Below are 17,096 nucleotides of genomic sequence, written 5' to 3'. Positions count from 1 at the left end.
TGTGTCTGACCCCGAGAGTGTGTGATGGGACGGTGTGGAAGGAGCTTCACTCTGCGCCTGATCCCGGGAGTGTGCGATGGGACGGTGTGGAGGGACCTTCACTCTGTGTTTGACCCCGGTAGTGTGTGATGGGACGGTGTGGAGGGAGTTTCACTCCGTGTTTAACTCCGGTATTCCGTCCCCCATCCCTCTCATACTCGGGACCTCAGTGGACTTACGTCTGATATTAACAGTTTGCGGGGTGGAATCACATCGATTTTAACTGTCTGTGTGGTGTCAGGGGAGGGTCAGTTAGCCAGAAAGGGGGTTGGGTGGAGATGAGATCCTGGGCACCCAGATTCTGCCAGTCCGACCTCCCTCAGCCTGGAGCTGAGACGCTACTGTGTCAGTGTGAGGAGCTCCGACCCACTGTTACAGTGCACAGGGTGCCGGGGGCAGCAGAAACCTCAAATAAAACTCAAGTTCGACACAAGGACCGGAAGTTACAGCGATTTATTGATTTCATCATGACAAATATAAATTAAACAATGTTTGAGCTGCTGACGTGTGATAATAAATAAGTTGCTCCCGAATCACTCACAGTCACACACAATTAACTAACCGGCGACAACGAGTGACAGTTTGAATAATCAGTCCCGTTTCTCACCGTCACTCTGCATCGGGGAACCGATGATCATAAGATCACACTTCAGGGCTGTGTCCGAGAATGCTGCAGATCCAGGGTCACTGCCGAGGTATTTTTCTCTTTTAACATGCTTATATCGGCCAGACTGTCGAATACACCGTCCTCAGCAAAGGGGGCAAAACGATTCTCTCGCGGGATAATCCCACCCCGGGACACCGCTGTCCCAGACAGAGCTCCGGCCCCCAGACTCTTCTTGACTGTGTAATGACCCGGGGTCCTACGTGTGGGAGTCTCAAAACCGCACATCCAGCGGAAGCTGCGCCGCTGGACAGGAGGTGGAAATATATCACTGCGGGACCGCTCTGTACGTTACAGAGAGCGAGACTGGAGCCAGTTCCGTTAGAACCGTTGAGAATTACACTGGTGCGCGACCATTATAGGTAAGGTCGGGAGTTGAAGGGGAGGGCGGGAGTTAAAGTGGAGGGAGAAGTTAAAGGGGAGGGAGAAGTTAAAGGGGAGGGAGGAGTTAAAAGGGAGGGAGGAGTTAAAAGGGAGGGATAAGTTACAGGGGAGGGAGGAGTTATAGGGGAAGGAGAAGTTAAAGGGGTTGGAGGAGTCAAAGTGGAGCGCGGGAAATCGGCCAAAATGTTCCCATCCCGCGGCGAGGATGTTCACACATTCAGATGTTTACAGATCCACTCTCAGTCTGGGTCTGATTTCATGCAGAGATCTCAATTCCTTCTCCCCGGTCCGACTGAACCGATTCACGGTCAGACTGAAAAAAATGGAAGAATAAAGATGAAATAAACAGATTACACAACAATGGCAGTAATGGGGGACTGGGGTTAATGTTTCAACAACACCAGAAACAAAAGGCTGAGAGTGAAGGTGTAAAGGAATCTCGAAGAGTAGCCATTGTTTTTACACTGCTCGGGAAAAAAGACGTTAGACTGCGCAGGGGCGTGATGGAGAGCAACAAATGCCACCATATAACACAGCGGGCAAAGTTGAGAGCGGTCAGCGGAGTGAGAGGGAGCAAAGTCGGACGGCTTTGGCTCAACAGGCAGAGGCGAGGGTCGGTTCCGGTAAGTTTTGTTTTGTTTGTTGAAGGTAGGGAGAATGCCAGGCAGGATGTTGGAATGCTCCTCTTGCAGGATGTGGGAAGTCAGGGAGACCCCCGGTGTCCCTGACAACGACACCTGCAAGAAGTGCATCCAGCTGCAGCTCCTAACAAACCGCGTCAGGGAACTGGAGCAGGAGCTGGAGGACCTGCGGATCATTCGGGAGCATGAGGAGATTATAGATAGTAGCTACAGGGAGGTAGTTACACCAAATGAGCAGCGCACAGGGAATTGGGTCACTTTCAGGCGAGGGAAGAGGAGAGAGCAGGCACAGCAGGGTTGCCCTGTGGCCATTCCCCTGAACAACACGTATACCGCATTGGATACTGTTGGGGGTAATGACTTACCTGGGACAAGCTGCGGGAGCTCGATTTCCGGCACTGAGTCTGGTTCTGCAGTGCAGAAGGGAGGGTGGAAAGAGAGGAGAGCGTTAGTGACAGGGGACTCGATATTTAGAGGTAGAGATAGGAGGTTCTGTGGTCGTGGCAGAGACTCCCGGATGGTTTGTTGCCTCCCGGGTGACAGGGTCAAGGATGTCTCTGATCGCTTGCATGACATTCTGAAGTGGGAGTGTGATCAGTCAGATGTTGTGGTGCATATCGGTACCAATGACATAGCAAGGAAGAGTGAGGAGGTCTTGCAGAGTGAGTATAGAGAGCTTGGTAGGAAGTTGAAAAGCAGGACCTTGAGGGTAGTAATCTCAGGATTGCCACCTGTGCCACACGCCAGTGAGGGTAAGAATAGGATGCTCTGGAAGATGAGCAAGTGGCTGAGGAACTGGTGTATGGGGCAGGGTTTCAGATTTCAGGATCACTGCGACCTCTTCTGGGGAGGTGGGACCTGTACACCTGAACTACAAGGGGACCAATATACGTGCAGGAAGGTTTGTAAATACTTTTGGGGAGGGTTTAAAGTAGATTTGCAGGAGGATGGGAGCCAGAGTGTCAGCGCAGGTAGTGGAGTGGGGTGAAAATAAATGATGGTAGAAGTCCATGCAAAGTCACAAATAGAAGGGTTGTGTGTGGTGGTAAACATCATCTGAGGTGTGTCTATTTCAATGCAAAGAGTATTGTGGGGAAGGCAGACTGCTGGGGGCGTGGCTTGATCCCTATTTTAATTTTCCACATATTAGTTGGGACTCAAATAATGTTTAAGGTCCAGACGGGTTAGAGTTTGTAAAATGTGTTCAGGAAAATTTTCTAAATCAACTTATAGAGGTACCAACTGGAGAGGATGCAATATTAGATCTCCTATTAGGAAACGAGTTAGGGCAGGTGACGGAATTGTGTGTAGGGGAACACTTTGGTTCCAGTGATCATAACACCATTAGTTTGAACATGTTCATGGATAAAAATAGATCTGGTCCTCGGGCTGAGGTTCTAAACTTGGAAACGTCCAAATTTGAAGAAATGAGAAAGTATTAAAGAGCGTGGTTTGGGACAGGTTGTTCTCTGGCAAGGACGTGATTGGCAAGTAGGAGGCCTTCAAAGGAGAAATTTTGAGAGTGCAGAGTTTGTATGTTCCTGTCAGGATTAAAGGCAAAGTGTATAAGAATAAGGAACCTTATTTCTCAAGGGATATTGGAACTCTGATAAAAAAGAAGAGAGAGATGTATGACATGTATGGGAAACAGGGAACAAATAAGGTGCTTAAGGGGTATAAAAAGTGCAAAAAAAACTTAAGAAAGAAATCAGGAGGGCTAACAGAAGACATGAGGTTTCTTTGGCAGTCGAGGTGAACGATAATTCAAAGAGCTTCTACAGGTATATTAAGAGCTAAAGGATTGTAAGGGATAAAATTGGTTCTCTTGAAAATCAGAGTGGTCGGCTATGTATGGAACCAGAAGAAATGAGGGAGTTCTTCAATGTTTTTTTTTTTTTGCATCTGTATTTACTAATAAAACTGGCATGGAGTCTATGGAAATAAGGCAAACAAGTAGTGAGGTTGTGGAAACTATACAGATTGAAGAGGAGGGGGTGCTTGTTATCTGGAGACAAATCAGTGTAGATCAATCCCCAGGACGTGATAGAGTATTCCCTCAGACCTTGAAGGAGACTAGTGTTGAAATTGCAGGGGCCCTGGCAGATGTATTTAAGATGTCGGGATCTACGGGTGAGGTACTGGAGGATTGGAGGATAGCTCATGTTGTTCCATTGTTTAAAAAAAAGGATCTAAAAGTGATCTGTGCCGGGGATCCAGCTACTACAGCTTGTCCCAGGTAAGTTTTATAGGCCGCTAAGTTTGACGTCAGTAGTAGGTAAATTATTGGAAGGAGTACGAAGAGATAGGATCTACAAGCATTTGGATAGACAGGGGCTTACTAGGGAGAGTCAACTTTGTGCTTGGTAAGTCATGTTTAACCAATCTATTGGAGTTTTTCAAGGAGGTTACCAGGAATGTGGATGAAGGGAAGGCAGTGGATGTTGTCTTCATGGACTTCAGTTCGGCCTTTGACAAGGTCCTGCATGGCAGGTTAGTTAGGAAGAATCAGTCGTTTGGGATACATGGAGAGGCAGTAAATTGGATTATACATTGGCTCTATGAAAATAGTCAAAGAGTGGTAGTAGAGAATTGCTTCTCAGAGTGGAGGCCTGTGACTAGTGGTGTGCCACAGGGATCAGTGCTGTGTCCATTGTTATTATGTCATCTATATCAATGATCTGGATGTTGATGTGGTAAATTAGATCAGCAAATTTGCTGATGATACAAACATTGGAGGTGTAGTGCACAGTGAAGAAGGTTTCCAAAGCTTGCAGAGGGATTTGGACCAGCTGGAAAATGGGCTGAAAAATGGCAGATGGAGTTTAATACAGACAAACGTGAGGTATTACACTTTGGAAGGATAAACCAATGTAGAACATACAGGGTAAATGGTAGGGCACAGAGGAGTGCAGCAGAACAGAGTGATCTGGGAATACAGATAAAAAACAAAATCCCTATAAGTGCATCACAGGAAGATAGGGTCGTAAAGAGAGCTTTTGGTACGTTGGTCTTTATTATTCAAAGTATTGAATATGTAAGGCGTTTCTTTGATATGTTAACCGCTGAGGAAGTTCTCACTCCATCAGCTTGTTTGGGTTATAAAAAAGAGTTATATTTATTTGCTAACCAATTAGAGTAGATGTTATTCTTTCTTGTGTGTCTGTAAGCTATTGTAATGCGTGGGCTTTGGTGCAGAAGGTGCGATGGGGACCAGAGAGAGTGGACGCGATGCTGTAAACTGGCCGACAGAACGGACTCCGAGTGGGAATCCGATGTTCAGGGTCTTCGGCGAGGAGAGGAGACGAAGACAGACTCATCTGGAGCGTCTGGTCGACCACCGTAGTTTGTCCCAGGCGACAGGTCAAGGAGGTCGGAGGGGATCGAATGCTGGAAACAGGAGCCTGTTACTTGAGCTCCAACTCTTGTGCATGAAGTGGTTGAACTTTGATAAGTTTGGCGCCTTTTACTTTCCTTTCTATATTTTATATCTATTAATTACATAGTTCCATTAATATCGATAAAGTGAAATCATTTGATCATTTAATTGGCAGGGTGGGGTACATCACACAAACTTCATTGATTACCCAGTCTGGCGGGGCCGAAGGCTGCTTCCCCTAGACAAAAGCGCGTTGAGCGAGCCTGAGGCTTACCAGGGGGCTACAAGTACAAGCTTTGGAATGTTATAGTGAGGTTGTATAAGGCATTGGTGAGGCCTAATCTATAGTATTGTGTGCAGTTTTGGCCACCAAATTACAGGAAGTATATTAAAACATTGAAAAAGTGCAGAGAAGGTTTACGAGGATGTTGCCAGGACTTGAGAAACTCAGTTACAGAGAAAGGTTGAATGGGTTAGCACTTTATTCCCTGGAACGTAGAAGAATGAGGGGAGATTTGATAGAGGTATTTAAAAATATGACGGGTATAGATAGAGTGAATGCAAGCAGAATTTTTCCACTGAGGCTAGGGGCGAAAAAAAAAACAGAGGACATGGGTTAAAGGTGAAGGGGGAAAGATTAATAGGAACATTAGTGGGGGCTTCTTCACACAGAGAGTGGTGGGAGTGTGGAATGAGCTGCCAGATCAAGTGGTAAATGCGGGCTCACTTTTAAAATTTAAGACAAACTTCGACAGGTACGCGGATGAGAGGTGTATGGAGGGATATGATCCGGATGCAGGTCAGTGAGACTTGGCAAAAAAATTGTTCGGCACAGCCAAGAAGGGCCAAAAGGCCTGGTCCTGTGCTGTAGTTTCTATGGTTCTGATACTCACAGACAAATATCCGCGGAAAACCCATGGATCCACTGATATTTTATCACATTGAACATTAACCGAAACACTCACTCGATGCACTCCAGACTCGGGAGGATCAGTATGAGGAGGCGGAGAGCGGGGACAGATCGATCTGTGAGCGAGTTCCATCCCAGGTCCAGCTCCGTCAGTGACCGGTTTGTACTGAGAGCGGAGACGAGATCCTCGACACCAGAAACTGTGAGACCGACCCTCGCCAACCTGGATGAGAGAGAGTGAGGGTGAAGGACACAGAGAGACAGCAGATGGTACAAATCCTCAATGTTTATCAGTAACACAATTACTGATCACATTAATATTCAGTGTCAGACACTCAGTGACTTTAAACAGAATCTCCCACAGTCTGGTACTTACCAGAGTTTCTGTATTTTACACTCCCGGTTCCTCAGAGCCGCAGACACCAGTTTCACTCCTGAATCTCCTAGTTTATTACCACTCAGGTAGAGCTCCGTCAGTGATCTGTTTGTACGGAGAGCGGAGGCGAGATCCTCGGCTCCAGAATCTGTGAGACCGACACGCCCCAGCCTGGAGATGAGAGAGAGTGAGGGTGAAGTACACAGAGAAGCAGGAGATGGTACAAATCTCCAGTGTTGATCAGTAACATAATCACTGATTACATTAATATTCAGTGTCAGACACATAGTGACTGTAAACACAATCTCCCAGAGTCTGGTACTTACCACAGTTCCTGTATTTTACACTCCGGGTTCCTCAGAGCCGCAGACACCAGTTTCACTCCTGAATCTCCCAGTTTATTACCATTTAGGATCAGCTCTGTCAGCGATGGGTTTGCACTGAGAGCGGACGCGAGATCCTCGGCACCAGAATCTGTGAGACCGACGTGGTTCAGCCTGGAGATGAGAGAGCGTGAGGGTGAAGGACATACAGAGACAGGAGACAGTACAAATCCTCAGCGTTTATCAGTAACACAATTACTGATCACATTAATGTTCAGTGTCAGACGCTCAGTGACTTTAAGCACAATCCCCCATAGTCTGATACTTACCCCAGTTTCTGTATTTTACAGTCCGGGTTCCTCAGAGCCGCAGACACCAGTTTCACTCCTGAATCTCCCAGTTTATTCAGCCGAAGTCTAAACACAAACAGACAAATTGATGAACAGAGTGATTCAAACGGTTGGTCTGAGGAAATTTTTCTCACTCTGATATCTCAGGAAACACTAAACCCTTCAGTAAATCACTGATCGGAGTTCCCATCACTGTCAATGTCCCTCACTGCCCAGCTCCGGGGTATTCACCGAACGTAGGTAATTTAGTCTGTCGGTGTGATCCCGTAAACTCCATATATTCTGTTTTATTCCCCGACGTTTAGAAAAGTGTTCCTGATGTGAGAGGATCGAAAGGGGCAGGATTGAAGGACTGGAGAAAGTCCCACAGTTGGAAGATTTCTGAATGGGAAAGTGTCGATAGGAGATGGTGGAAGAAAGATTCCACAGGAGGACGGGTGATGGGGAACAGAGATCCCACAGGAGGAAGTAGGATGGGGAAGAAAGATCGCACAGCAGAAATTGGGATGTGGAAGAGAGGTCGCAAATTAAGATGGAGGATGGGGAAGAGAAATCGCCAGGAGGAAGAGAAATGGGGAAGGGAGATCCCATTGTAGGAAGGGGGATGTGGATGAGAGATACCACAGGAGCAAAGGGGATGAGGTAGAGATCCCACGAGAGGAAGGTGGATTGGTAGGAGAGCTTCCACAGGAGGTAGGGAATGGGAATGAGAAATCCCACAGGAGAAAGGGGGATGGGAAAGAGAGATCCCACAGGAGGAAGGGTGATGGGGAAGAGATATCCCACAGGAAGAAGGTGGATGAGGAAGAGAGCTCTTCCTGGAAAAAGGGGGATTGTGCAGAGAAATCCCTCAGGACTAAGAGGAATGGTGAAGAGAGATCCCACAGGATAAACAGGGATGGTAAGACAGTCTCCACTGGAGGAAGGGAATGGGAATGAGAAATCCCACAGGAGGAAGGACGTGGGGATGAGAGATCCCACGGGAGGAGGGGGATGAGGAAGAGAGATCCCACAGGAGGAAGGGGGATGGGGATGAGAGATCCCACAGGAGGAAGGGAGATAGGTATGTGGGATCAGACAGGAAGAAGAAGGATGGGGAAGGAAATGGGGAAAAGTGGTCTCTCAGGTGGAAGTGGGATGGCAAATAGAGATCCGAACAGGAGGAAGGGCGACGTGTTAGAGAGATCTCACAGGAAGAAGAGGAATTAAGAAGGGAGATCCTACAGGAGGAAGGATGATGGGGAAGAGAGATCCCACAGGAGGAAAAGGGATATGGATGAAAGATCGCACAGGAGAAAGGGGGGATGGAGAAGAGAGATCCGACTGGACGAAGGGGGACGGGGATGAGAGATCCCAACTGACTGTGTGGGTTTGTGAAGGGAGATACCGGAGGAGGAAGGGGGATGGTGAAGAGAGGTCCCAGAGCATGAAGGGGGAAGGGTGATGAGGAAAATATACCCAACAGGAGAAAGTTGGATGGGGAAGAGAGATCCCACAGAAGGAAGGGGGATGGAGAAGTATGACACCACAGGAGGAAAGGGGATGGGGAAAAGAGATCCCACAGGAGAATGGTGAATGGGGAAGGGAGATCCCACAGGAGGAAAGGGGATGGGGAAGAGAGATCTGTCAGGAGGAAGGTGGATGCAGAGGAGATATCCTACGGGAGGAAGGGGGTGGGGATGAGAAATCCCACAGGAGAAAAGGGAATGGGGAAGGGAGATCCCACAGGAGGAAGGGAAAAGTGGATGAGAGGTCCCACAGCAGGAAGTGGGTTGGGGAAGAGAGATCCCACAGAAGGAAGGGGGATAGGGACAAGGTATCCCATAGGAGGAAAGGGAATGGGGAAGAGAGATCCCAGAGGTGGATGATGGATGTGGATGAGAAATCCCACAGGAGGAAGGGGTTTGGGGAAGAGAGATCCAACAGGAGGATGGGTTGAGAGTCCCACAGGAGGATACCGATGGGGAAAGGTAATCCCACTGGATGAGGGGATGCAGAAATAGATTGCTTTTGAGGGGTGTGCCTGAACTATTGCCTCAAACTGTGAGAGGAGATGTGTCCCCTGCATGTGGGTATCTGGTAGTGAGCAAACTCACACAGGTGAACTGAGGTGATAGTTACACACAGGGAAGGGCAGGGGAGGGCAATCTCACAATGGCATTTCTTTGCTTTCACTGAGACAGTGTGCTGACAGTCTGCTGTCCCTCACCGGGAAGGGGGTGTGAATTTCAGACCAACCTGTTGCAGTCAGTGTCGGTCTGGGTGTCAGTAACAGTGAGAATGAACATTGTCAATGGACGTGTCGCAGGCAGCGAGAAACATGGTCATTTGTGTGATTTGCTACCATTAAACCAATGGTTGCTGTTCACTGATCTGATGAAGTCCCCAACATTCCTTCACAAGGAAGCACAAAACACTTCTGAGCTTGGAGACTTACTGAGCGACCCCCTGTTATTTGTCATAATTCTTCACAATCTAATTTACTACAGTTTTACCCAATCCCTGTACATTGAAACAACACAATTGGACAGGTTCAGAGTTCAGAGTGAGAGATAAATCAAATTACCTCAACAGCTGGTACTTGTGCAGCCCGGGTCCGAGCCGCTGGATTCCTTCACGCTGAATGTTGCAGTCCTGTAAGTCGAGGTGTTTTATTGTATCACAGGTTCCGATGACATGAGACAGGACTGCGAGGTCAATCGGGGTCAGTGGCATTCCACTGAATGAAAGTGTTTTCACAGATCCCAGTGTGGCCTGAGCCAGCCAACGATTCTGTGACTCAAACAGGTAGTGCAATGTGTTCAAGAGGCTCTTTTTATCAGCTGCACTGCACACGTTTCCACTCTGGTGTTTAACCTCCTCCATCACCCAGTCAATCACCCTGCAGGTTGTTTCATGAGGAAATGGACCCAGAAACTCCTCCAGGCCCCGAGCTGTCATTGGGGAGGAGAGACCAGCAACAAAACGGAGAAATAACTCAAACTGACCACTTCTCGTTCTATGGGTTTCAGTGAGGAATTTCACGATATCCCCGGGATGTGGATTCAGGAATTGTGCGACTGCAGCTACAAACTCCTGGATGGTGAGGTGTGGGAATGTGTACACTACACACCGGGCAGAAACCTCTCTTTCCAATATCTCCATCAGGAACCCGGACAGGAACTGGGAAGGCTGCAGACCGTAGTTGATCAAATCTCCATCCGTAAACACAACCTTCCTCTCGGATAGTCCTCTGAAGGCCATCTGACCAACCCTGAGTAACACATCACGGGGGTTCTCAATCTCACGGCCGTGGTTTTTCAGGATGTTGTAAATATAGTAGGAATATAATTGGGTTATGGTCTTGGGAACTCGCTGCGGGTCTCTGACTCTTTGGGTGAAGAAGGGGCCCAGTGCCAGAGCGAGGATCCAGCAGTAGGAGGGGTTGTAGCTCATGGTGTACAGGATCTCGTTCTCCTCCACGTGTTTGAAAACAGCTGCCGCCACTGCCTGATCTTCAAAATGCCTAATGAAATATTTCTTCCGTTCATCACCAACAAATCCCAGGATTTCAGCCCAGACACTGATCTCTGCTTTTTCCAATAAATGTAACGCAGTGGGGCGGGTGGTCACCAGCACTGAACACCCTGGGAGCAGCTTGTGCTGGATTAAACTGTACACAATATCCGACACTTCACACCACCACTCGGGATCTGGGCACTGGTGCTTGGGTTCTGTATCTCTCCGACTGTCAGCAAAATCAATTTTGTGTTTGAATTCATCCAAACCATCGAATATAAACAACAATCCCTCTGGGATCTTCCAGACGTCTCTCAGAATATTCCCAAAGTAAGGATACTGATCCAGAATCAGTTCCCTCAAGTTTATTCTACAGTTAATGGAGTTTAAATCCCGGAATTTGAAACTGAAGACAAACTGGAATTGTTGGTATATTTTCCCCGTGGCCCAGTCATGAAGAATCTTTTGGACCATTGTTGTTTTCCCAATCCCTTGGACTCCGGCCACTGCTGCCGAACTTCCAGATTTGGATTTACTTTGGGCAAAGCTGCTCTGAAACATCTGATCCGTCCGGATTTTTTCCAGCTTTCTGCGGAGATGTTTCTGTCTCCACTCCTCGTGGCCTCTGCCTCTTGTCAGCAGCTCATGTTCCACCAGTGTCCGATCTCGAATCGTAGAAATGACCGTGAGCTCAGCATATCGATCAACCAGCTGGAAAACCTTCTCCTTCTCCCTCATCAGGATCGTGTTCACTCTCAGTGTTTCAGTCTGTGCCCGCAGAGTCTCCTTGTGTTTCTGTTGAAGGTCTTCCATGGGAACAGACAGTGATCAATCTGTTAGATGTCTCAACTCAGAACTCAGTATTTAAGTACACAAGAGTTAGCTCAAAACCATTGCATTAATTGGATTGATCAATAAATGAACAGTAAAACAAATACAATTAACAGACCCTGAACGAGACAGTGAGGCGCTGATTTGATAAACACTTGATTATCACATTTCAAATTAACTGTGATGTGAAGGTGAGTATTTCCAACTCCCACTACTTCCAGAGCTCTCATTAGGGTAGTGGGCATTCTGTCAAAGGAACGGGTCGGGAAATCACAGCTTCCCGCCTCCCCTCTCACCGTCACTGATTCAAAATACAAAGAAGTAGCTTTGTTGATCAGTACATGCACTGTGGGTGGATGGTTGGGAGAGAAAATGTCAATGTCTTGTTCAGGAGGTTGAGGCAGTTAGCATTTTGACGCAAAACGCAGACAATTCCACCCCACCCCCATTACCACAGATGCTGCTCAGCTCACTGAGTTCCTCAGGAAAATGATTTGAGACGGCAGATCTGCAGTCTCATGTCTCTTAACAAGTGTTTGTTGCAAATACTTAACAAATTTAAGATTCAAGATAGATACGTGTAAAGGAGAAGGAAATAATTGTTATTCCGGATCTGATGTAGCACAAAAAAAACTCAGATAAAGAATGCAATGAAAAACACAAAAATATAAATATATACGGTACAGGAGTCACTCTGACCTCAGGTGGTTCTGACTGAAAATTTTAAAACCGTGCTAGTGGTGGGGTAGGGGTTGTTAGTTGTGGAGGGGTGGCTTAGTGATTGGAGGTGTTGATCAGTCTTACTGCTTGAGGAAAGTAACTGGTTTTGAGTCTGGTGCTCCTGCTGTGGATGCTACGTCACTTCCTCCCTCATGGGAGAGGGGCAAACAGACCACAGGCAGGATTAGTGGGATCCTTCCTGAAGCTGCTGGCTCTTTTCCGGAGCCTTTCTGTATATACGTCCCTGATGGAAGGTAGGCTGGGGGTGCTGGTGATGCGTTGGGCAGTTTTGATGACCCGTTGTAGAGCCTTCCAGTCTGCCACAGTTACGCAGCATGTTGGCCTGCCCTCTGCAGCACAGCTGTAGAAGGACGGGAGTGTAGATGTGAGTACAGGTCAGACAACGTCTGTGGAAAGGGGAGAAAGGGGAGATGCTACTGGTCTATGAATTTAAATACAAGTTTGAAAACCATGTTGATTACAAATCTGGTGGTAAAGAAGAGAGTAGAGACTAGGAATTTCGGTAGCAGGTGTTACAGGATTTCAGCTGTCACAGGACCTGCATAGAACAGCATAGGAATAGGACCTTCGGCCCACAACATTGGTGCCAGCATGATGTCCCCATAAACTCATCCTACCTGTCTCCAGATCTATGGACATGGACATCAAGATCCCTGCAAACATGAATAATGTCAGGATCGTGACATTTACTCCATACTTCCCCCATACATTTGGTCTTCTGAATTGCAGCAACTCACATTTCTCTGGATTAAACTCCAGCTGATATTTGCCCACCGACATCTGCAGCTGATCTATATCTCGATGGATTCTTTGACACACCTCTTCATTCTCCACAATCCAGTGTCTCATTGCAGTGTCGTGAAACTCATCTCTCCCTTTCAGACTAAATGTACAACATCTCTCTTCAAGATCCACAGGCACCGCCGTCGTTGACTTCAGTCCTTTTTTGGAAAACGCCGGACCCAAATACTGCTCAGCTAATATAATCATGCCAGTTGGGGATTTGTCCAACAAGAGCTGCTGCCAATCTAAACCTTTGCCACTTAATTGCCTTCCCCCAAGTTATCTTTCCCACACCCAATACTGCACACCCAATTCTTTGTAGTGTGGAGGATCAGAAGGACCTTGGGGTCCAAGTCCATAGGACCAGGTTGCGCAGGTTGAGCCTGTGGTTAAGAAGGCATTCGGTGCTTTGGCCTTCATCAACCCTGGGATTGAGTTTAGAAGCCAAGGGGTAATTTTGCAGCTATATAGCACCCTGGTCAGACCCCACTTGGAGTACTGTGCTCATTTCTGGTCGTCTCACTACAGGAAGGATGTGGAAACTGTGGAAAGGGAGCAGAGGAGATTTACAAGGATGTTGCCGGGATTGCAGTGCACGTTTTATGAGAATAGGGGGAGTGAACTTGGTCTTTTCTCCTCGGAGTGACGGAGGATGAGAGGTGACTTGATAAAGGTGTATAAGATGATGACAGCCATTGATCGTGTGGATAGTCAGAGGCTTTATTTCCAGGGATGAAATGACTAACACAAGAGCATATAATTTTATGGTGCTTGGAAGTATGTACAGAGGAGATACAGAGATGTTTTTTTTTATGCAGAGAGTGGTGGATGCGTGTAATGCGCTGCCGGTGACGGTGGTGCAGGCGGATATGATAGGGCCTTTTAAGAGACTCCTGTATAGGTACATGGAGCTCAGAAAAAAAAAATGGAAGACTGTTGGTAACCCTAGGTAATTTCAAAAATAAATACATGTTCGGCACGGCATCGTGGGCCAAAGGGCTCGAATTGTGCTGTAAGTTTTCTACGTTTCTATAAGCTGCAGCCTTCTCCTTATTCATAAAGAGGAGTCGTGTTCACTGTTCCCAAAGGTTTCACCACTGAAACCTAAGCAACTTGTAGGCTTACATGTCACAATGGGGGCGCTGGGAACGGACCCAAATGCGAGACAGACACTGAAGTACAAGAAACAGGACTTGACTAGATTAGGGATGTGACAGGATACAGACAAGGAGCAGGGACAAGAACGTAGACTGGGGCTTGGACCCCAAGCCAGAGACTTGAGAAGGACCCAGAACCAGGGTCTTGCCTCGGGCTTGGGCTCCAGAAGCAGGCATGGACATAACATCATTCCAGTCTGGAGGCTGGTTCTTGAGGCTAGAGGCTTGGAGACAGGCTTGAGGGTTGAGTCTGGGATCTTGGATCTTGAGCTTGGCTGTTGGTTGGGGTCCTGGATCTTGAGCTTGGCTGCTGGCTGGGGTCTTGAATCTGGGGTTTTGGATCTTGAGCTTGGCTGCCGGCTAGGGTCTTGGTCTTCAGGTCTCCCGGCTGGGGTCTTGGTCTTGAGGCTAAAGTACTTCGAGGCTTGGATATGGACTCCGAGCCAGAGACTGGGCAATGACCCAGAACCTGGGACTTGACTCGGGTTCGGACTCCAGAACTAGGCAAAGACAAGACGAGGCTATAGGACTGGACATGACTTTGGTGTGGAACTCCTGGGTAGGGCGAGACATAAGGACAGTTAAAGGCACATGGACAGGACTCCGATAGGACTGGACTAGGTATTGACTGGACGAGGGACTTCAGGAGCATGGAGCCTTGGACTAGAAGAGACAGGAGCAATGAACACCGAGCCGTGACCCCTCGTTGGGAACAGGACGTGGGGCCGGGACTCACACACATAACACAGAGCCGGGACCCCTCCTTGGGAACAGGACGTAGGGCAGGGACTCAGACAAAGAACACTGAACATGAAGAGACGGATCCCAACACAAGGTGGCGGCAAACGGCCGGACCCCCCCCCCCCCACCTCACTCTCTAGCGAGGGCGTGGACACAGAGACACAATTCCACAAAACCAAAGACAGCTCCTTATCTTGACCTAACAAGGCTCCAGTCTTGCTCCGGCGGTAAGGCTCCGGCGGTAAGGCTTCAGCGGTACAGGCGGGGTATCCAGGCTAGGTGAGCAGGCAGAGAGTCAGGTGAGGTATCCAGGCGGAGAGTCAGGCGGGGGTGGGGGTGCAGACAAGGAGGGGAACAGAGCAGTCCAGCCGGGTATCCCTGGTTAGCACAGGTATTTAGGTCTGAGTCCCAAAACGAGAAACATGTGCCCACAACAGAAACTGGGTGGAACCAGAAATCCCGGAGCAAGGAACTATGGACCGGACGTGAACCGGAAGACGGAATTCACGGACCGGACTATGACATTACATCCAAATACCAGGTGCAGTATGGCCTCTCCTCTAATTCACACATTACATACCTTATTCCCAGAACAAATCCCACTATCAGAAATTCCTAAAATATTCCTGCAGTAAGGAAACACGGGACAGAGAATGTTAGGTCATCAGCAACACAGGGGAAAGTTAAAGTTACCTACTACAACAAACTTGTTGCTTTTGCATCCTATCCACGTCAACTCTATCTATCACCTTCATAATTTTAAATACCTCTATCAAGTCCCCCCTCAACCTTCTACGCTCCAAAGAGTAAAGACATAACTTGTTCAACCATTCTCTGTAACTTAGGAGATAAAACCCAGGCAACATTTTAGTAAATCTCCTCTGTACTCTCTCAATTTTACTGACATCTTTCCGATAATTCGGTGACCAGAACTGTACACAATACTCCAAATTTGGCCTCACCAATGCCTTGTACAATTTCAACATTACATCCCAACTCCTATACTCAATGCTCTGATTTATAAAGGCCAGCATACCAAAAGCTTTCTTCACCACCCTATCCACATGAGATTCTACCTTCAGGGAACTATGCACCATTATTCCTTGATCCCTTTGTTCTACTGCATTCTTCAATGCCCTACCATTTACCATGTATGTCCTATTTTGATTAGTCCTACCAAAATGTAGCACCTCACATTTATCAGCATTAAACTCCATCTGCCATCTTTCAGCCCACTCTTCTAACTGGCCTAAATCTCTCTGCAAGCTTTGAAAACCTACTTCATTATCCACAACTCCACCTATCTTAGTATCATCTGCATACTTACTAATCCAACTTACCACCACACCATCCAGATCATTAATATATATGACAAACAACATTGGACCCAGTACAGATCCCTGAGGCACACCGCTACACACCGTCCTCCAATCTGATACACAGTTATCCACCACTACTCTCTGGCGTCTCCCATCCAGCCACTGCTGAATCCATTTTACTACTTCGATATTAATGCATAATGATTGAACCTTCCTAACTAACCTTCCGTGTGGAACTTTGTCAAAGGCCTTACTAAAGTCCATATAGACAACATGACCGCTTTACCCTCGTCAACGTTCCTAGTAACCTCATCAAAAAATTCAGTAAGTTTTGTCAAACATGACCTTCCACTCACAAACCCATTTTGACTGCTCCGAATCAGACTCTGTCTATCCACATAATTATATATACTATCTCTAAGAATATTTTCCATCAATTTACCCACCACTGACGTCAAACTCACAGGCCGATAATTGCTAGGTTTACTCTTAGAACCCCTTTTAAACAATGGAACAACATGAGCAATATGCGAATCCTCCGGTACCATTCCCGTTTCTAATGATATTTGAAATATTTCTGTCAAAGCCCCTGCTATTTCCGCACTAACTTCCCTCAAGGTACTAGGGAATATCCTGTCCGGACGCGGAGACTCATGCACTTTTATATTCCTTAAAAGCGCCATTACTTTCTCTTCTTTAATCATCATACTTTCCATAACTACCCTTCTTGTTTCATTTACCTTACAGAATTCAATATCCTTCTCCTTAGTGAATACCGAAGAAAAGAAATTATTCAAAATCTCCCCCATCTCTTTTGGCTCCGCACACAGCCGTCCACTCTGACTCTGTAAGGGACCAATTTTATTCCTCACTATCCTTTTGCTGTTAATATAACGGTAGAAACCCTTGGGATTTATTTTCACCTTACTTGGCAAAGCACCCTCATATCTTCTTTTAGCTTTT

At 47.2% G+C, this 17,096-nt stretch overlaps 1 protein-coding gene across 2 annotated transcripts in view; it reads right to left on the bottom strand.

Moving 5' to 3' along the window:
• Nucleotides 1-477: 477 nt before the first annotated feature.
• The window catches only part of LOC140206972 (NACHT, LRR and PYD domains-containing protein 12-like), a 33,882-nt gene continuing 17,263 nt past the window's right edge, over nt 478-17,096 (bottom strand). The window contains exons 6-12 of one of the 2 annotated variants that reach the window (XM_072275281.1): nt 9,630-11,367; nt 7,043-7,129; nt 6,717-6,887; nt 6,391-6,561; nt 6,070-6,237; nt 2,094-2,138; nt 478-1,400 (exon numbers count right to left, since the gene is read on the bottom strand). In XM_072275281.1, the coding sequence (XP_072131382.1) occupies nt 1,313-1,400; nt 2,094-2,138; nt 6,070-6,237; nt 6,391-6,561; nt 6,717-6,887; nt 7,043-7,129; nt 9,630-11,367 (2,468 nt within the window). In that variant the 3' untranslated portion in view covers nt 478-1,312. The remainder of the gene's footprint in view (nt 1,401-2,093; nt 2,139-6,069; nt 6,238-6,390; nt 6,562-6,716; nt 6,888-7,042; nt 7,130-9,629; nt 11,368-17,096) is intronic. The other variant, XM_072275282.1, reaches the window with a different exon arrangement.

The sequence above is a fragment of the Mobula birostris genome, chromosome 13 (genome assembly GCF_030028105.1).
Source record: "Mobula birostris isolate sMobBir1 chromosome 13, sMobBir1.hap1, whole genome shotgun sequence".
In the NCBI taxonomy this organism is placed as follows: Eukaryota; Metazoa; Chordata; class Chondrichthyes; order Myliobatiformes; family Myliobatidae; genus Mobula; species Mobula birostris.
This window is presented reverse-complemented; position numbering and strand designations above follow the sequence as displayed.